This window comes from Aquarana catesbeiana, linkage group LG03 (genome assembly GCF_042186555.1).
Source record: "Aquarana catesbeiana isolate 2022-GZ linkage group LG03, ASM4218655v1, whole genome shotgun sequence".
Taxonomy (NCBI): Eukaryota; Metazoa; Chordata; class Amphibia; order Anura; family Ranidae; genus Aquarana; species Aquarana catesbeiana.
In genome coordinates this window covers 140,095,027-140,110,054 of record NC_133326.1, presented here as the reverse complement: position 1 = coordinate 140,110,054, position 15,028 = coordinate 140,095,027, and the positions used below count along the sequence as shown (strand labels likewise).

The 15,028-nt window shown below is 44.4% G+C and overlaps 1 protein-coding gene across 2 annotated transcripts in view; it reads left to right on the top strand.

The window, feature by feature from the left end:
* Positions 1–10,197, top strand: part of IRF5 (interferon regulatory factor 5) — a 73,862-nt gene extending 63,665 nt beyond the window's left edge. For both annotated transcript variants that reach the window (XM_073619322.1, XM_073619323.1), the window contains exon 9: positions 9,055–10,197. In XM_073619322.1, the coding sequence (XP_073475423.1) occupies positions 9,055–9,303 (249 nt within the window). In that variant the 3' untranslated portion in view covers positions 9,304–10,197. The remainder of the gene's footprint in view (positions 1–9,054) is intronic.
* The last annotated feature ends 4,831 nt before the right edge of the window (positions 10,198–15,028 follow it).

Genomic DNA, 15,028 nt, shown 5'->3' with positions numbered 1-15,028 from the left:
GTGCCACGGGTTGTGTTACACCTCCAGCAAGTTGGGGGAATAGTGGGATGATAGTGGTGGACCTTATCGGGTGTCCTATACCATTTAGAGAACAATTTATATCTATTTTCCTGAGTTGCTACGTTGATGGTGCCTTTGTGCATGAGGGTAAATATGCGGTCCCAGTCGGAGGGGGTGAGATCTAAGGATAGGTCTGATTCCCATTGTTGCACTAGTTTGTCTTCCTTGACCTTGTGTTGTGAAAACAGGAGGGAGTAAGTTACGGAGATTAAGTGACCCTGGGGTTCCGTACTGGAGCAGAGGAGTTCAAAAGGGGTATGTTCTCTATGGCAAAGAGAGGTGTGTTGGGACGTGAGGAAGAAATGTCTCAGTTGTAGATATTTATATATTATAATAATTTATAATAAAATGTGGTTAGGGAATGTTGCAGAGAGCGCCGGATAAAGTAGGAATATCCCATTGCGAAAAAAAATTGTGTGCCCTGGCTGATGTGGTGTGCGGTTCTAGGGTTGGGTCTGTCAACGCCAGGCCTGGGGGGGAAGTCCGGGTTGTTGTCAAGTAGGGTCATCGGGCCGGGCAAGGGTGTGGTAGAGAGCGATTTGCACGCCAATTTGAAAATTGCTAGTGAGGCACCAATGAAGGGGTGTGATGCCAAATCTTTGGGTACATTTCTGTGGTTAATCCAGGGTGAGTTCGGAATAGGGAGACTCGAAAAGGAGTCCTCCAGAGTGATCCAGTCTTTGGAAAGGCGGTGTACATGCCAATCCACCAGTCTGGTCAGGTGACAGGCCCAGTGGTATTTTTGAAGGTCTGGGAGACCCAGGCCCCCTAACCGTTTGGGTAGGACCAGCCTGTCCCAACTAAGTCTTGGATTTTTGGAGGCCCAAATGAAGGTCCTACACATACGTTTATAGGTCGAAAAGGAGGAAGCCGGTATTTTAATCGGTATTGCTTGGAGAAGGTGAAGAATTCTGGGCAAAATATTCATTTACAGTATGGCGATCCTGCCCAGCCAAGAGAAAGAACCCAGATGGCATTTCATGAGGTCTTTTTGGATGGACAGCATCAGTGGTAAAAAGTTTTTGGCATATAGGTCACGTAGATTGGTTGTGATTTTGATTCCTAGATAAGAAATTTCAGTGTTTTCCCATCCAAACGGGAAGTTATTTTTACACAAATTTACAGTTTCGCTCGTCAGGGTAATATTGAGGGCCATTGATTTCTCAAAACTGATTTGGAGGTTGGAGAGGGTTTTGAAAAGTGTGAAGCCAGCCAACAGGTTGGGGATGGTGGTGATCTGTCAGAAAAAGCAGAATGTCATCCGCGTAAGCTGCCATTTTATACTGACTACGATGGGTGTTTATGCCTCTGATGGTGGGGTTTTCTCTCAATCTACGGAGCATGGGTGGGTTCCATGGTCAATATAAATATCAGTGGCGATAGAGGGCAGCCCTGACGGGTTCCTACAGAGAAGGCGTCCGACAGCCCGCCGTTGATCCTGAGTCTGGCCGTCGGGGAGGAGTATAAAGCTAAAATCATTTGTAGCATGCGGGGTGGCAGGCCTATGGCCTGCAATGTGGCCGTCATATAGTCCCAGGCCACCCTGTCGAACGCCTTCTCTGCATCCAGGGAGAGGAGGAAGCCCTGTGTAGATGTTTTGGTAAGCCAGTGGTGGATGTTCAGGGCTTTGGTGGTGTTGTCTCTGGCCTCGCGGCCAGGGACAAAACCAACCTGGTCAAGCGAGATCAGAGTGGGGATGAAGGGTAGAATACGATTGGCTAATGCTTTCGCATAGAGTTTTAGGCCAAGTTTAAAAGTGAAATGGGGCGGTAATTGGTTACCAGTGTGGGGTCCTTGCCCTGCTTGGGAATAAGCATGATATGGGCTTTGAGCATGTCTTTATTTGCAGGCGAGTCTGGTGTAAGGTTGTTGAGAGCTTTGGCCAGATGTAGAATGAGAATAATCGGGAAGAATTTGTAGTAGCTGACTGATAGACTGTCTGGGCCAGGGCTTTTGCCCGTCTTCATTTGTTTTAAAGCAGTGAGGAGTTCTTCCACTGAGAGGGGGAGATCCAGTGTTTGTGCGTCGTCTAGAGATAGAGGGGTTGAGCCATATTGTGCTAAAAAGTCTGTGATGGTCGTCAGGCGGTCTACTGTAGGGTCTGTAGCTTGGGCCGATGGAAGGTTGTAAAGTTTGGAGAAATATTGGATGAAGTGTGACGAAATGCCCTCATTGGTAACCACAGCGTCTCCAGTGGGAGTATTGATTTTATGGATGGTGTGTGAGGCTTTTTTGGTTTGGAGAGCCCTCGCCAGGAGCTTACCGGCTTTGTTGCCAAATTCATAATATAGTTTTTGCGTCAGCGCAAACTTGCGTTTTCAGTGTGTTAAGTATATCAAGGAGCTTCTCTCTGGCCTGAGTCAGTTTGTTCAGCGATGAAGTGGAGAGGGAAGCTTTGTGTGTCTGTTCGAGCATGCAGATACGCGCTGTCAGTTTCGCAATTTGAGCTTTCTTGAGTTTGTTACGTTGTGCTGCTATGGACAGCAGTTCACCACGAATGACACATTTGTGTGCGGCCCACGTAACTGTGGATGCAACGTTGGGTGTAGAGTTATTCGTAAAATAGTCTGAAAGGCACCTGGTCAATCTGCAAGCGTTAGTCCTTTGGTCAGAAGGGAACTGTCAAGGCGCCAGATGCGCGTCTGTGTGTGGAACACGGGTAGTCGTAAGGTCATGGAGATGGGGCTGTGGTCAGATAGTATGGAAGGGTCAATAGCTGCTGTGGTGAGATACGTCGGATCGTTCTGAGAGAGGAAGAATTGGTCAAATCTGGAATACTTATTGTGTGGCGGAGAGAAGAAAGTAAAATCTTTTTCTTTGGGGTGTAGCGTACGCCAAGTGTCATGGAGTAATAAGTTGCTGAGTTGCAATTTAACCGCCCGTAAGGCCCGGTATGTTAGAGAGGATGATCCGTTTGACGTGTCGATAGACGGAGTTAGTGATACATTAAAATCACCTCCAACAATGAGGGTTCCGGATTGGAAGCTGGAGAGTAATTGGAAAGTGTTGCGAAAAAAGGTGACTTGGCCGGAGTTGGGGGCGTAAACGGTAAGGTGCATCTGATGCAGGGTACCTTTGATAAAAAGGAATCTGCCTAGCGGGTCCTTTTGTATGTCAGTTATCTGAAAGGGGCAGTGTTTAGAGATGAGGATGGTTACACCCTTAGATTTTGCCTCGGAATTGGAGGAATGGTAGGCCGTGGGGAAGTAGTTGTTCTGTAGCTTGGGGATGGAGTCTGTCTGGAATTGAGTTTCCTGTATAAGGGCTATTTGAGCTTTAGATTGTTTTAAGGAGTATATGAGTTTAGACCATTTTTCCGGAGTGTTAAGACCCCTAACATTGAGAGAGTATAGTTTGAGAGTGTGTGGTTGTGACTTTGTGGTATGTGGAGGGGAGTCGGTGTCAGATGCAGCCGCCATTGGTGGAGGGTAGGGAGGTAGGTGAGGGGTGGGGGGCGAGGAGGGGGATCAGGAGCGCTAGAAGTGTGTGCAAATGGAGTGCGTGGGTTACAGGGAGGAAACCGAAGAGGTGTGGAGCTATGTGTCCAACAACCTCAAATACTAAGGATCGGTTAGGTACAGAACGTGTACGAAGTGTGAGTCCCTGGAAAGGGATACAGCACCCTGACACGAATTTGTGTGGGGGTTGACCGAGACCAATACAGTGGAGGGGGAGTAAGATTAGGGGTCAGGCGAGAGAAGATGATCCGTCGCCACCGGATAGAGTGTAGTAGTGATAGAGGTATCAGGCTTATGATTGCCCATCAGGATCATATGTTGATGTCTTAAGTGTAGACGTAGTGAGATTCAATGATCCCAGGACAGTGTTGGGTGTGCAAGCATATAGCACCAAAATGGAGGTGTGTGTCATTAAGAGATATGTCAGTGGACCAACCACCCGCCTTGACCTGTAGAAGAGGGCAGACCACTGTCTATACCTTCTCCCCGAGGTCAGCAATTGCTACTGGGCCAGGCGGGTGACGACGGTGTGGGCGATAAACAGATGTACCTGGAGCTGTTACCTTAAAATATTGAGTTACCTCCAATTTTTTAGGGATATAATGACAGTTAGAGGATAGTGAGCAGTCCCACAATGGACAATGAGCGTCCTGATCTAAGACAAACATTACTACAAGCAAAAGAGATATGGCGATGAGGCCAATATATCAAAGTAACATTACCGGTGTAGTCCATCTGAAGTAGAAGGGGGGACACGAGCCGCCAAAAAGTAATGTCAGTAGTGGACCATGGAGAGGCAACAAGTGTGTGTCACTTGTGGAGCATAGTCCTGAGTACTGTGGGTGAGTCTTTAGGTGACGGTGAGCTGCCCGTGTTGACTCCAGAGCAGCGGGTGTGACGAGTAAAAAGGGGCGATGCGACGTTGGAGTGTCACTGAGGCAGGGGGATCTTCATAGAGGCTTGATTGGAGGACATCTCCGGGGTGTCCTAGTAGTCTGGCGTTGCTTGTGATGCGTTGATCACGTGCAGCGGAGTAACTGGCCGCAGTGCAGTCTGGTAGATGTAGTTCCAGGTAATGTAATTCTGTAGTTGATGAGTTGCGCCGGCTCCTCTAATGTGGAGTGGTAATGCGTAACGGTGAGGCAACAGGCTGTGTCGTATGGAGGAATTGATGTACTTCAGGCATTTTAAAGGTGGTCCATAAGGGTGCAGGGAGCATATGAGAGAGGCTCTTCAGGAGATTCCTGGATCCTGAGCAAACTGAGTACAGAATAATGTAGAAAAAGTGCTAAGAGTCTGAACACATAACACGTCCAAAAACAGGGAGAGACCTAAAGGGGGTCTAACTGAGAAAACACGGGTGAGAAGCGGGGACATTTCTAGTGGAGTTTAGCGGTCTCTGCGGGCTCTCCTGGACCGCGGTGGGGTAGTGGGGCTTGCATCTCGAGGTCCATTATGGTAAATGGTGTGGTTCCTGAGGGTAGAAGGAGATCGTCTCCTACGATATCTGGAGTTTTTGGGCCTCCATGGGTTCTTCCCTGAGCATATCACCTTTTGACGTTGAGGAGCGGAACGCCGCATACCAGTTGGGTACCGGGACCAGAGGGAGACCAAGTGCGGCACAGAAGTGAGGCAGGTCTTCGGGTACCTTGAGGACAGCTGAATGGCCATGGGTGGATGCCGCAAAACAAAATGAGAACTTCCATTTGTAGGTGATGTTTTTCTCTCGAAGGACATCTAGTAGGGGCTTCAAGTCGCGTCTATGCTGCAGGGTAATGCCAGAGAGATCCTGGTAGATTTGAATAGTAAATCCTTTGTGGAGGATTTGCTGTTTGCCCCTGGCTTGTTTGATAATCTCTTCTTTTAACTTGATATCCACAATGCAGCATATTATGTCCCGTGGGGGGTCACTCTCCCGGCCTTCCCGGCCTTTGGGGCGCAATACGCGGTGGATTCTTTCCATGGCGATGGGAGTTTGGGGGGGTCGGTGAAGTAGGCTGTTGAAGAGGCTCACAACAGCCTGCGAGATTTGATCTCCCTCAATTGACTCCTGCATTCCTCTAATTCTTAAGTTGTGCCTCCGACCTCTGTTGTCGAGGTCTTCAAGGTGGCGCTGCATGTCGCGCATTTGCAGTGTGTGGGAGTCCATGGTATTGGTGATCGAGTGCAGGGTTATGTCATGGTGGTCTGTCACTCTCTCTACAACTTGCACTCGATCATTGAGCGCACACAGATCCAGCCTCAGCTCAGAGATGGCGGCGGAAAGTGTATCTTTAATGTCTTCCGCTATTGAACGCAAGTCCTGTATGTTTAAAGGAGGGTGAGGTCTGAGCTCAATTCCAGCGTCTTCCCCACTTGAATGAGTGGGCAGAGGAGTCGGGGTGTTGTATTGTCCCGCTGTGGAGGCTGCGAGTGAGAGTGAGCGGGCCCGTGGCGGGAAGGCGCCATGTTGCTTCTGCCGGCCCTCCCGATCTCTGGGGGATCGAGATCGGGAGGCGGAGGAGGTCCGTGATGCTGTCCCCATTGTGTAAGGTTGGTTCAGGGTGAGGTTACCTCAGTTGTCAGGTAGTTATCTCCTGTGGTAGACGGAGCTCCTGGATTACACGTCCGTCTCCATGCCAGGTCAGGCCACGCCCTCCTTCAATGTTTTTTTTTAATCTAAATTCTATGTGATGGATCAGAACACAATAGTAGTGAAAGTCAAAGCTGGTGAACTAAAATTAGAAAAATATATGCATAAAACTATTTTTCAGAAATAAAAAAATGATAATTGGCATGTGCGTATGTATTCACCCCCTTTGTTATGAAGCCCATAAAAAGCTCTGGTGCAACCAATTACCTTCAGAAGTCACATAATTAGTGAAATGATATCCACCTGTGTGCAATCTAAGCGTCACATGATCTGTCACTACATATACACACCTTTTTGAAAGCCCCAGAGGCTGCAAGACCTAAGCAAGAGGCACCACTAACCAAATACTGCCATGAAGACCAAGGAACTCTCCAAACAAGTAAGGGGCAATGTTACTGAGAAGTACAAGTCAGGGTTAGGTTATAAAAAAATATCCAAATCTTTGATGATTCCTAGGAGTACCATCAAATCTATCATAACCAAATGGAAAGAACATGGCACAACAGCAAACCTGCCAAGAGTCGCCCGCACACCAAAACTCACGGACCAGGCAAGGAGTGCATTAATCAGAGAGGCAGCACAGAGACCTAAGGTAACCCTTCAGAGTTCCACAGCAGAGACTGGAGTATCTGTACATAGGACGACAATAAGCCGTACGCTCCATAGAGTTGGGCTTTATTGCAGAGTGGCCAGAAGAAAGCCATTACTTTCAGCAAAAAAACAAAACGGCACGTTTTGAGTTTGCGAAAAAGCATGTGGGAGACTCCCAAAGTGTATGGAGGAAGGTGCTCTGGTCTGATGAGACTAAAATTTAACTTTTTGGCCAACAAAGAAAACGCTATGTCTGGCGCAAACCCAACACATCACATCACCCAAAGAACACCATCCCCACAGTGAAACATGGTGGTGGCAGCATCATGCTGTGGGGATGTTTTTCAGCAGTCGGGACTGGGAAACTGGTCAGAGTTGAGGGAAAGATGGATGGTGCTAAATACAGGGATATTCTTGAGCAAAACCTGTACCACTCTGTGTAATTTGAGGCTAGGACGGAGGTTCACCTTCCAGCAGGACAATGACCCCAAACACACTGCTAAAGCAACACTTAAGTGGTTTAAGGGGAAACATGTAAATGTGTTGGAATGGCCTAGTCAAAGCCCAGACCTCAATCCAATAGAAAATCTGTGGTCAGACTTAAAGATTGCTGTTCACAAGCGCAAACCATCCAACTTGAAGGAGCTGGAGCAGTTTTGCAAGGAGGCATGGGCAAAAATCCCAGTGGTAAGATGTGGCAAGCTCATAGAGACATATTCAAAGCGACTTGGAGCTGTGATAGCTGCAAAAGGTGGCTCTACAAAGTATTGACTTTAGGGGGGTGAATAGTTATGCACATTGACTTTTTCTGTTATTTTGTCCTATTTGTTGTTTGCTTCACAATAAAAAAAAAAAAAAATCTTCAAAGTTGTAGGCATGTTCTGTAAATTAAATGATGCAGATCCTCAAACAATCCATGTTAATTCCAGGTTATGAGGCAACAAAACACGAAAAATGCCAAGGGGGTGAATACTTTTTTTTTCAAATATAAGTTTTTATTAATGCCCAACATGGGCTAAGACAATAAGTACAAACATATATGAAAACATTCAAACGGGAAAAAAACACGATCAACATCAACACATGGAGGGAGAGACAAGACAGGGTTCATGTACATTTTCAAATTCGTGGTTGCATATCCAGTGACGAGTACCTCCCAAATTGATGGGGCGGGGGCCCTCTTCATCAGTGAATCTTCTATTAAGAGGTAATGGAGGTTGGTAAACCTCGATCACTTTCCATCTCCTCTCCCTCCTCCCCTGGGGTGAATACTTTTACAAGGCACTGTAGCTCACAGACTGTTTGTTTTTCCAACAGAAAGAAAACCATCTCACTTTTTCTGTAAAGCATATTTTGGAACAAAACAAAATTGTATATGTTGCATCTTACCAGTCCTTCGATGTAGTGATTGCATTAATTTTATGTTTACATATTTTATTTTCATCTGGTGATTCTGCCAGTAACATACTTCCAGTTCTAGGATGACAACACTCAATCAGCCTTCCATATTGTTGTCCGACTCTTCGTGAATCTCATGGACCATAGCGCGCCAGGCTTTTTTGTCTTCCACTGCCTCGGGGAGCTTGCTTAACTTCATGTTCTTTGTTTCGATTATGCTATCTATCCATCTTGTATTCTGTCATCCTCTTCTTCTTTTCCTTCCATGTTTGCCTGTTAGCCTTTTGTTTGTGTTCATGAGGTTTTCTTGGCAAGGATACTGGAGTGGGTTGCCATTGCAGTGGATCACGTTTTGTCAGAATTCTCCACTGTGACCTGTCTGTCTTGGCTAAGCCTACACGGCATAGCTCGTAGCTTCACTGAATTATGTAAGCCCCTTCGCCATGGCAAGGCAGTGATCCTTAAAGGGGCTTTCCATATTAGAACATCCAAAACAACATTGAGCCACAGAACTCCACTCCTCACCTATTCTACATAACTTAGAGTGAGAGGGTTCTGTGGTCCTCAGAGATAGCTGAGAACAATATAATTCATAACTTCCTATGCTTTCTGCCAATGCTGACTGTTATCAGCTCATAAGATTTCTGGCAAAATCAACAGGTATATTTTGAAACTTATAAAACTGTTATAAGAAAACACTTCTAATGGCATATTTACAGGTACATTTTAAGGTCCTGGGTACATGGGCTTTTATATAAATTTTACCATTCATATTATCTTACATGGAGCAATAAAAAGCACAAACTGATCTAAAAAGTCCATGTAGACTGGGCTTTTATGTTCTCTACAAGTAAAGACACAATAGAGAAGAAAAACTAGTGCAACCTTTCTAATATTCTTATTTTGTAATTCTAGGTTATTCCTGTGGCTGCCCGCTTGCTTTCTGAAATATTCTCAGGGGAGCTGTCATGGTCTGCAGATAGTATAAAACTCCAGATATCACATCCAGATCTAAAGGACAAAATGGTGGAACAGTTCAAAGAACTTCATCAACTGTGGCAGAGCCAGCAGGCCCAAGCACTTGCTCCACAAGGTGCAGGAACAAATCCAGGGGTAGATGTGGCATCCGGTCCCTGGCCCATGCACACAGAAAGCATGCAATAAGCTCTGTATGATCACCTGTGTTCATTCTCTTTTGGACTTGGGGTTGACTTGTTAAGGTGTCTTCCCGCTGCCTTGCCTTGGTTTGTATAGAGAACACTCAGTCAATCTAATAGTCAGGATCTATTAAGAATAAACAGAATTCTGTTCAAGCTTGAGAACAGACCAAAAAAAAAAAAAAAAAACTCTAATATATCCTTAGCTTAAAAATTTTCACTTATTTACAGGCTATTCGCTTTCAGATGTTTAATGGAATGTAATACAGCTCATTCCTGGTCTGGTTTCTGCAGTCCTCTAATGCCATGTTGTACCTCGCTGTAAACTGCCTCGCTGCAAAAACGGCTTCTTTGTGGTTTGTTAAAATCGCTGTGAGCAATGATGTGTAATAAACCAATCAGAAATGTAAGATGATTAAGGAAAAAATACCGGTAAATAAATAGAATTTTATATATATATATATATATATATATATATATATATATATATATATATATATATATATAAACACAACAGTGTAGAAAAAAGTATGCCATAGGAAAACATATCCACATTTTCTTGGATGCAATGTTTAGTAGAAAGGTAATAATCCACTTAAATTTTTGGCCTATTACTGTATATGACTAAAGGTCTGCCATCTCCATGTCCAATGTTTCTATGTACAGTATAGTTGTTGTGTAAACCAAAGACAGTGCCTGAAAATGAATATCGATTCAGTTAGACTTTAAAAGCTGAACCCTGAGATCAGAAAATATTGTCTAAATACAAAAAGTATGTGTATTTTTACTGGAACTTTGGTTTACTTTGTGTGTTTGTTTTTTTCCAAATCTGTGCAGTAATTCAGTGTAAAACTGAAACTTGTGCAGAAACCTCCTGTATTAAAGTCACTGCTGTCCTCTCTCTCTTGTATCAGCCCCCTCTTGTAGTTTTCTCCAGGCAGCCCGTGGTGGGTGGATCTATTGGGTCCTTCCCACAGCCTTGCTCTGATGATGTCACTGCTGCGTTACAAGGTGATAACCGGGTTTAGAAAAACATTTGGTGCACCCAAAGTGAATTTATGTCCTTTGAGGCTAATGAGGGAATGTATTCAAATGAAAAATTCTCCATTGTCCTTTAAAGAACAATAGATTTCAGTAACAGTCGGGTTGTAATGTCACCTACAAAAGGTTGCAAACAGAAGAAAGTTTTATGCCAGCTCCAGTATAACCTCTCCCCTACCCAGCATGCCTCAGTTTTTTGCTGGTGTCCTTAGCAGGTTTGATGCCTTCTCCTTAGCTCCAATGGAAAAAATATAATTTTGCTAGCCTTCTTTGTAGTATTTTTTCGTTGGTACTTTTAATCAAGATTCTAATTACATCTCAAGTCTGGCTCTAAGCACTAGTGCTTTTTCATGGCATTCCCATTGTGGAATACTTAGGAGATCTCCCATAAAAAGGGTGTTTTCTAGTCTGTTGTAGTCTGCTGGACCTGGCACCTGCAGGCCTTGATTGGATAACTTTGGGTTATCAATATGCGAGGTGGTTCAACTTCAGTCCTCACTAGGGATGCTTGCTTCCTGTGGATTTTTTATGCCTTCTGTGTTGATCAAGGAAATGCCCCTTTTTCCCCTTTCAAGGCTACTAGCGTATTTAGGGAGTACCCTCCTAAAACAGTTTCCCCTTCTTATGATGACTGTCAGCCTTTTTCTGCCTCCCCCTCCATGTCTGGGAGCCTGGACTCCGCAAGACATCTCCCCAGTCTCTTTGGACCAAGAAGTGCCAGGCGTAACCTGTCAGCTTTCCGCAAGGGATGGGGTGGTTCCTTTCCCCCATCCTAGTAGGACTTCCTGGATGGTTGTGCACTCCTTCTTGGGACTGACTTTCCTCATTCCTGTCCCCAATCAGGTTGATGTTTTCAATAGTGGGACTGAGATTCCTGCCCATTGGCAGAGAGAGCAGTACTACTCTTGGGCAGGTTGGTTGATTTTTAGAATCTTGTGTTAAAGCGAGGTTAAGGCAGGTTTGCCTGCCAAACCTTAGGAACACCCTCAGGACTTTGAATGGTAGGTGTCTCACTTCTCTTGCTTACGGTACTCATGTGTACCAGTTTGGGCTCCAGTATACCCTCATCCCTGCCTACCCCTAATACGGGTGCCACTCACGCACCTTACGCTCTCCTTTTGAGCTTTAAGGTTGGTAGGTAAGCTTGGGTTAGTCAGTAGTGCAGGGATTGGGCCTTCCCTCCGCAAACGTGTTTTTCCTGGGACTTGACTCAGTGACTATTTACTGCTGACCACTTCTAGTTGTTGAGCCTGGTTTTCTCGTGTTCAGGTAGTGTTTGTTTCCACATGATTATGGTGGATTGTTTGGCACTTTAGTCATTTGCTGACTCCGACCCATTGTTTCTTCAGGTGGCTGCTTTCCCTTTGGTGTTTTTTTTTTTTTTTTTTTTTCCTTGTCCTCGTTTAGAGCACAACATTGATCCTCAGTGCACTCCCCTGGTCATGGCAGTTTCCCAGTTTTGCAGAGGGATTCACCTCATCTAAACTTGATTTGAACATTGGTCCTCTAGATTCCTCTGAAATATAGCTGGCTCTTGAATTCCTTTTTTTTTTTTTTTTTTTTTTAAACAGAAAAAGTTTTTTATTGAACTATAAGACAATACAGATTTGACAGGAGTTATACATAAAATCTTATGAAATATAAGCAGCTAAAGTTCTGCAGCGGTATATACACATATATTTACATGTCATTTTCTAACAACGTTTAATGTATCCACAGTTCTCAGTTTGATTTATTTCTTTAGTAGGTGGGTTATAATATCATATGCATTCATATCAAAAGTAAAGTTAGAGAAGGGTGCGGAAGTCTAACATGTTCAATAGTGGCTAGCTCCTGTCCCCCTAATCAAAAGCAAAGGAGGAGGCGGGGGGGGAGATGTAGGGAGCAAGATGGGAGGGGGGGAGAGAAGGAAAGAGGGGGAAGGAAAGAAAAAGGAGGGGGGAAAGGAATGGGGGAGGGGGGGGGCGGAGGGAAAAAAAGGGGGGGGGCAGCCTCAATCTCAGCTCGACCTACTAGTAACCATACTTTATAACTCGGAGCTTGGAGGTCCAGCATCGGTGCAGTCCTGCCTCGCCATACCAGAGAAGATATGGGCACTAATTACCACTCCAATTCAGCAGTCCCCGACTGTTACTCAACCGCATGCATCTATCCAATTCGGCCAGATTTTGTCATATTTCTGTGGGCAGTTTCTACTTTCATAAGTAAGTCTATACAGGGGTAACACCCCATTGATCGATTTCCGCCACGCCGCTATGGATGGAGGTTCCTTTTGCTTCCACCTAACAAGAATCTCCCTCCTAGCATAAAATAGTGAGTAGGTTAGACAGAGTTTAACGTAACGATCTCCCTCTATGTCATCTAGATGGCTCAGCAGTAGGGTCAGAGAATAAACTTGAATTCCTTTTAGGCTTGTCGGTAGCTGTTGTGCATGACTCAATTTGACCTCCTTCGGATGTCCCGAATGCTACTGAATTCCTTTTTTTGCTTGCCAGTGGCCCAACCTCCTGTAGGTGGTAGTATACAAAAACAGAAAATGACTCCTGCGCACAAGTGGTCGACCCAATATAAAAGGGATACACTGGCCTTGCTGCCCTCAAGGATGGGGAATCCTAGCAGACAAAGAAATAAAAAGAGAGAAGGGCGCACCAGCCATGTGCATTATCTTTTGTAAAACATTTATTAAGTAAAATGATAAAGGAAATTACTCACAAGCAGTAAAGAATCATGTGCCATAAACCTTGGACATCAACTTGCAACAAGTGGTAAAAATGATGAACAAAGCCTTCCAAAGGTATTTCCGAGGAATATATAACACTGCTCGCTTACGCGTTTCGAAGGGCTCATCCCTTCTTCATCAGAGCTCAGGTGGTAGTATAACCTGACTGTTTCTGAATTCCTGTGCCCCTCAATGGACCCAAAGAAACATTTTACAGTACAGAAACTTTATTTTTCATGTCTGGTGTTCAGCTTTAAACTGCAGTAGAGGGACTTTTGGTGTGCATGTTTAAAACAAAGAAATATCAAATGGACAAAACCAGATGTATTCAGTGTGAGTGTTGTCCATACTACCATTCTCTCTTTTGTAGACAGTAGATATACTCCGTATTGAAGCTGAATTTCAGGCGGATACAAAAGACCCATATTAATGCAGTTCTCATGTTGTACTAATTGATGCATCATTAAATGGATTGCAGTGCAGACAAACAGCACAAGTGCCTGAATTTACCTTGAATTAAACCTATTGCTATCCCCTGTACAGCAGTACTCAGACTAGGGAAAGGAAAATCAGCACAAGGAGCCAATCAGCTGTGTTGCATAGCTCTAACAAGAAACATGCAGATAGGAATAGAGAGCAGAGTGGAAGAAAGATCAGCTCATCCATATGCTGCTTCTCTTTTACTGCCCAGACACAGGCTGGGGGCAGAGTTTAGCAAACCCCCAGCCTCATATTCCCCTTGCTATCTATCAGGGAGTTGTGTAATGCCTACTTCCCCAGTCCTACCTAGACAAAGGGGGGTGGGGGTGGGGGGGGGGGTGGTAGTAGTCACGTGCAATATGGAACATAGCAGGCAGCTGATTTTACAGCCAGGTGCTGGTTACAAGCAGCATATAGATTAGTAACTTACACATGACACAAAGGTGTAGAGTTGCGAATAAAGAAAAATACAGGAACCGCTTTTGAATGCAGTTTCTGCTCTCACTTCCATATTCTAGATCATGTGTGAATTTCTGTGGATCCTTTTCTATCTTTCAGCACATATAGAATTTACATCACAGTATCAATCTTCTATTCATTTATGCTATAAAAAAATATTAGACAAATAAGGAGAAGTGCTCAGTGTCTATACTTTTTAACTGTTTTTATATTTAAAAAAACAACAACTTTCTATTAAATGTTTTTTCAATGGCTGGTATTGCCCTGGGTTTTTCTTAATGCTGTAGCTGCCTGTCTTCTGGAGATATGGCATACGAAGCAAAGAGAATAAGTAAATCTTATTGTGCAATTGTGTGAATCTGTATTGAGAGAAATTGCTGACCTCCATCTAAAAATTCTGGCTGTGCAACTGTTTTCATTGCCTTCTCAATGATACAAAACGAGCATGCAAAACAGCAAAGTCAGTGCCTCCAAGTACTAAAACCAATGCATTGCCGTTAAAAGCCAGGCAACTAGCATTTTAACATGGCGGCCTCAAAGCTCTTGTCATTATTGGCTTTTTTTAAAGGCATTTTAAACCTTTCTACCATCACCTTCTGTTCTTCACATGCATAAGATTGCATTGATGTAGTTTCATGGTGTCATTTGTTGGTCTGCACAGATAGTCTATATTAGTTATAGCTTCACATTCCTGTGTCAAAAATGTGTTTGAAACATGCAGAATAGCACTGCCCAGGTTAATGCATAACTCGTGTCTGTAGACTGGGAACTGCATTTTCTTGTGAAGAAACTACATATCGTGCAATCTCTGGGTCTCTCGGTCTAATGAGGGAGCAGGTGAAAGCAACTAACAGAGCCTACCATGCTGCAAGAGATGTGTTTGTTTCATAAAACGTTTGTGATGTAACAGAGAAATGGCTTGGCATGCACGTGATCCAGAACATGAAGTTGCTTGTTCTTCTGGTGAATAGGGACAAGGTAGGTGGACCAATGCATGGACATAGGAGAATCGATCAGTCATGACACTACACTC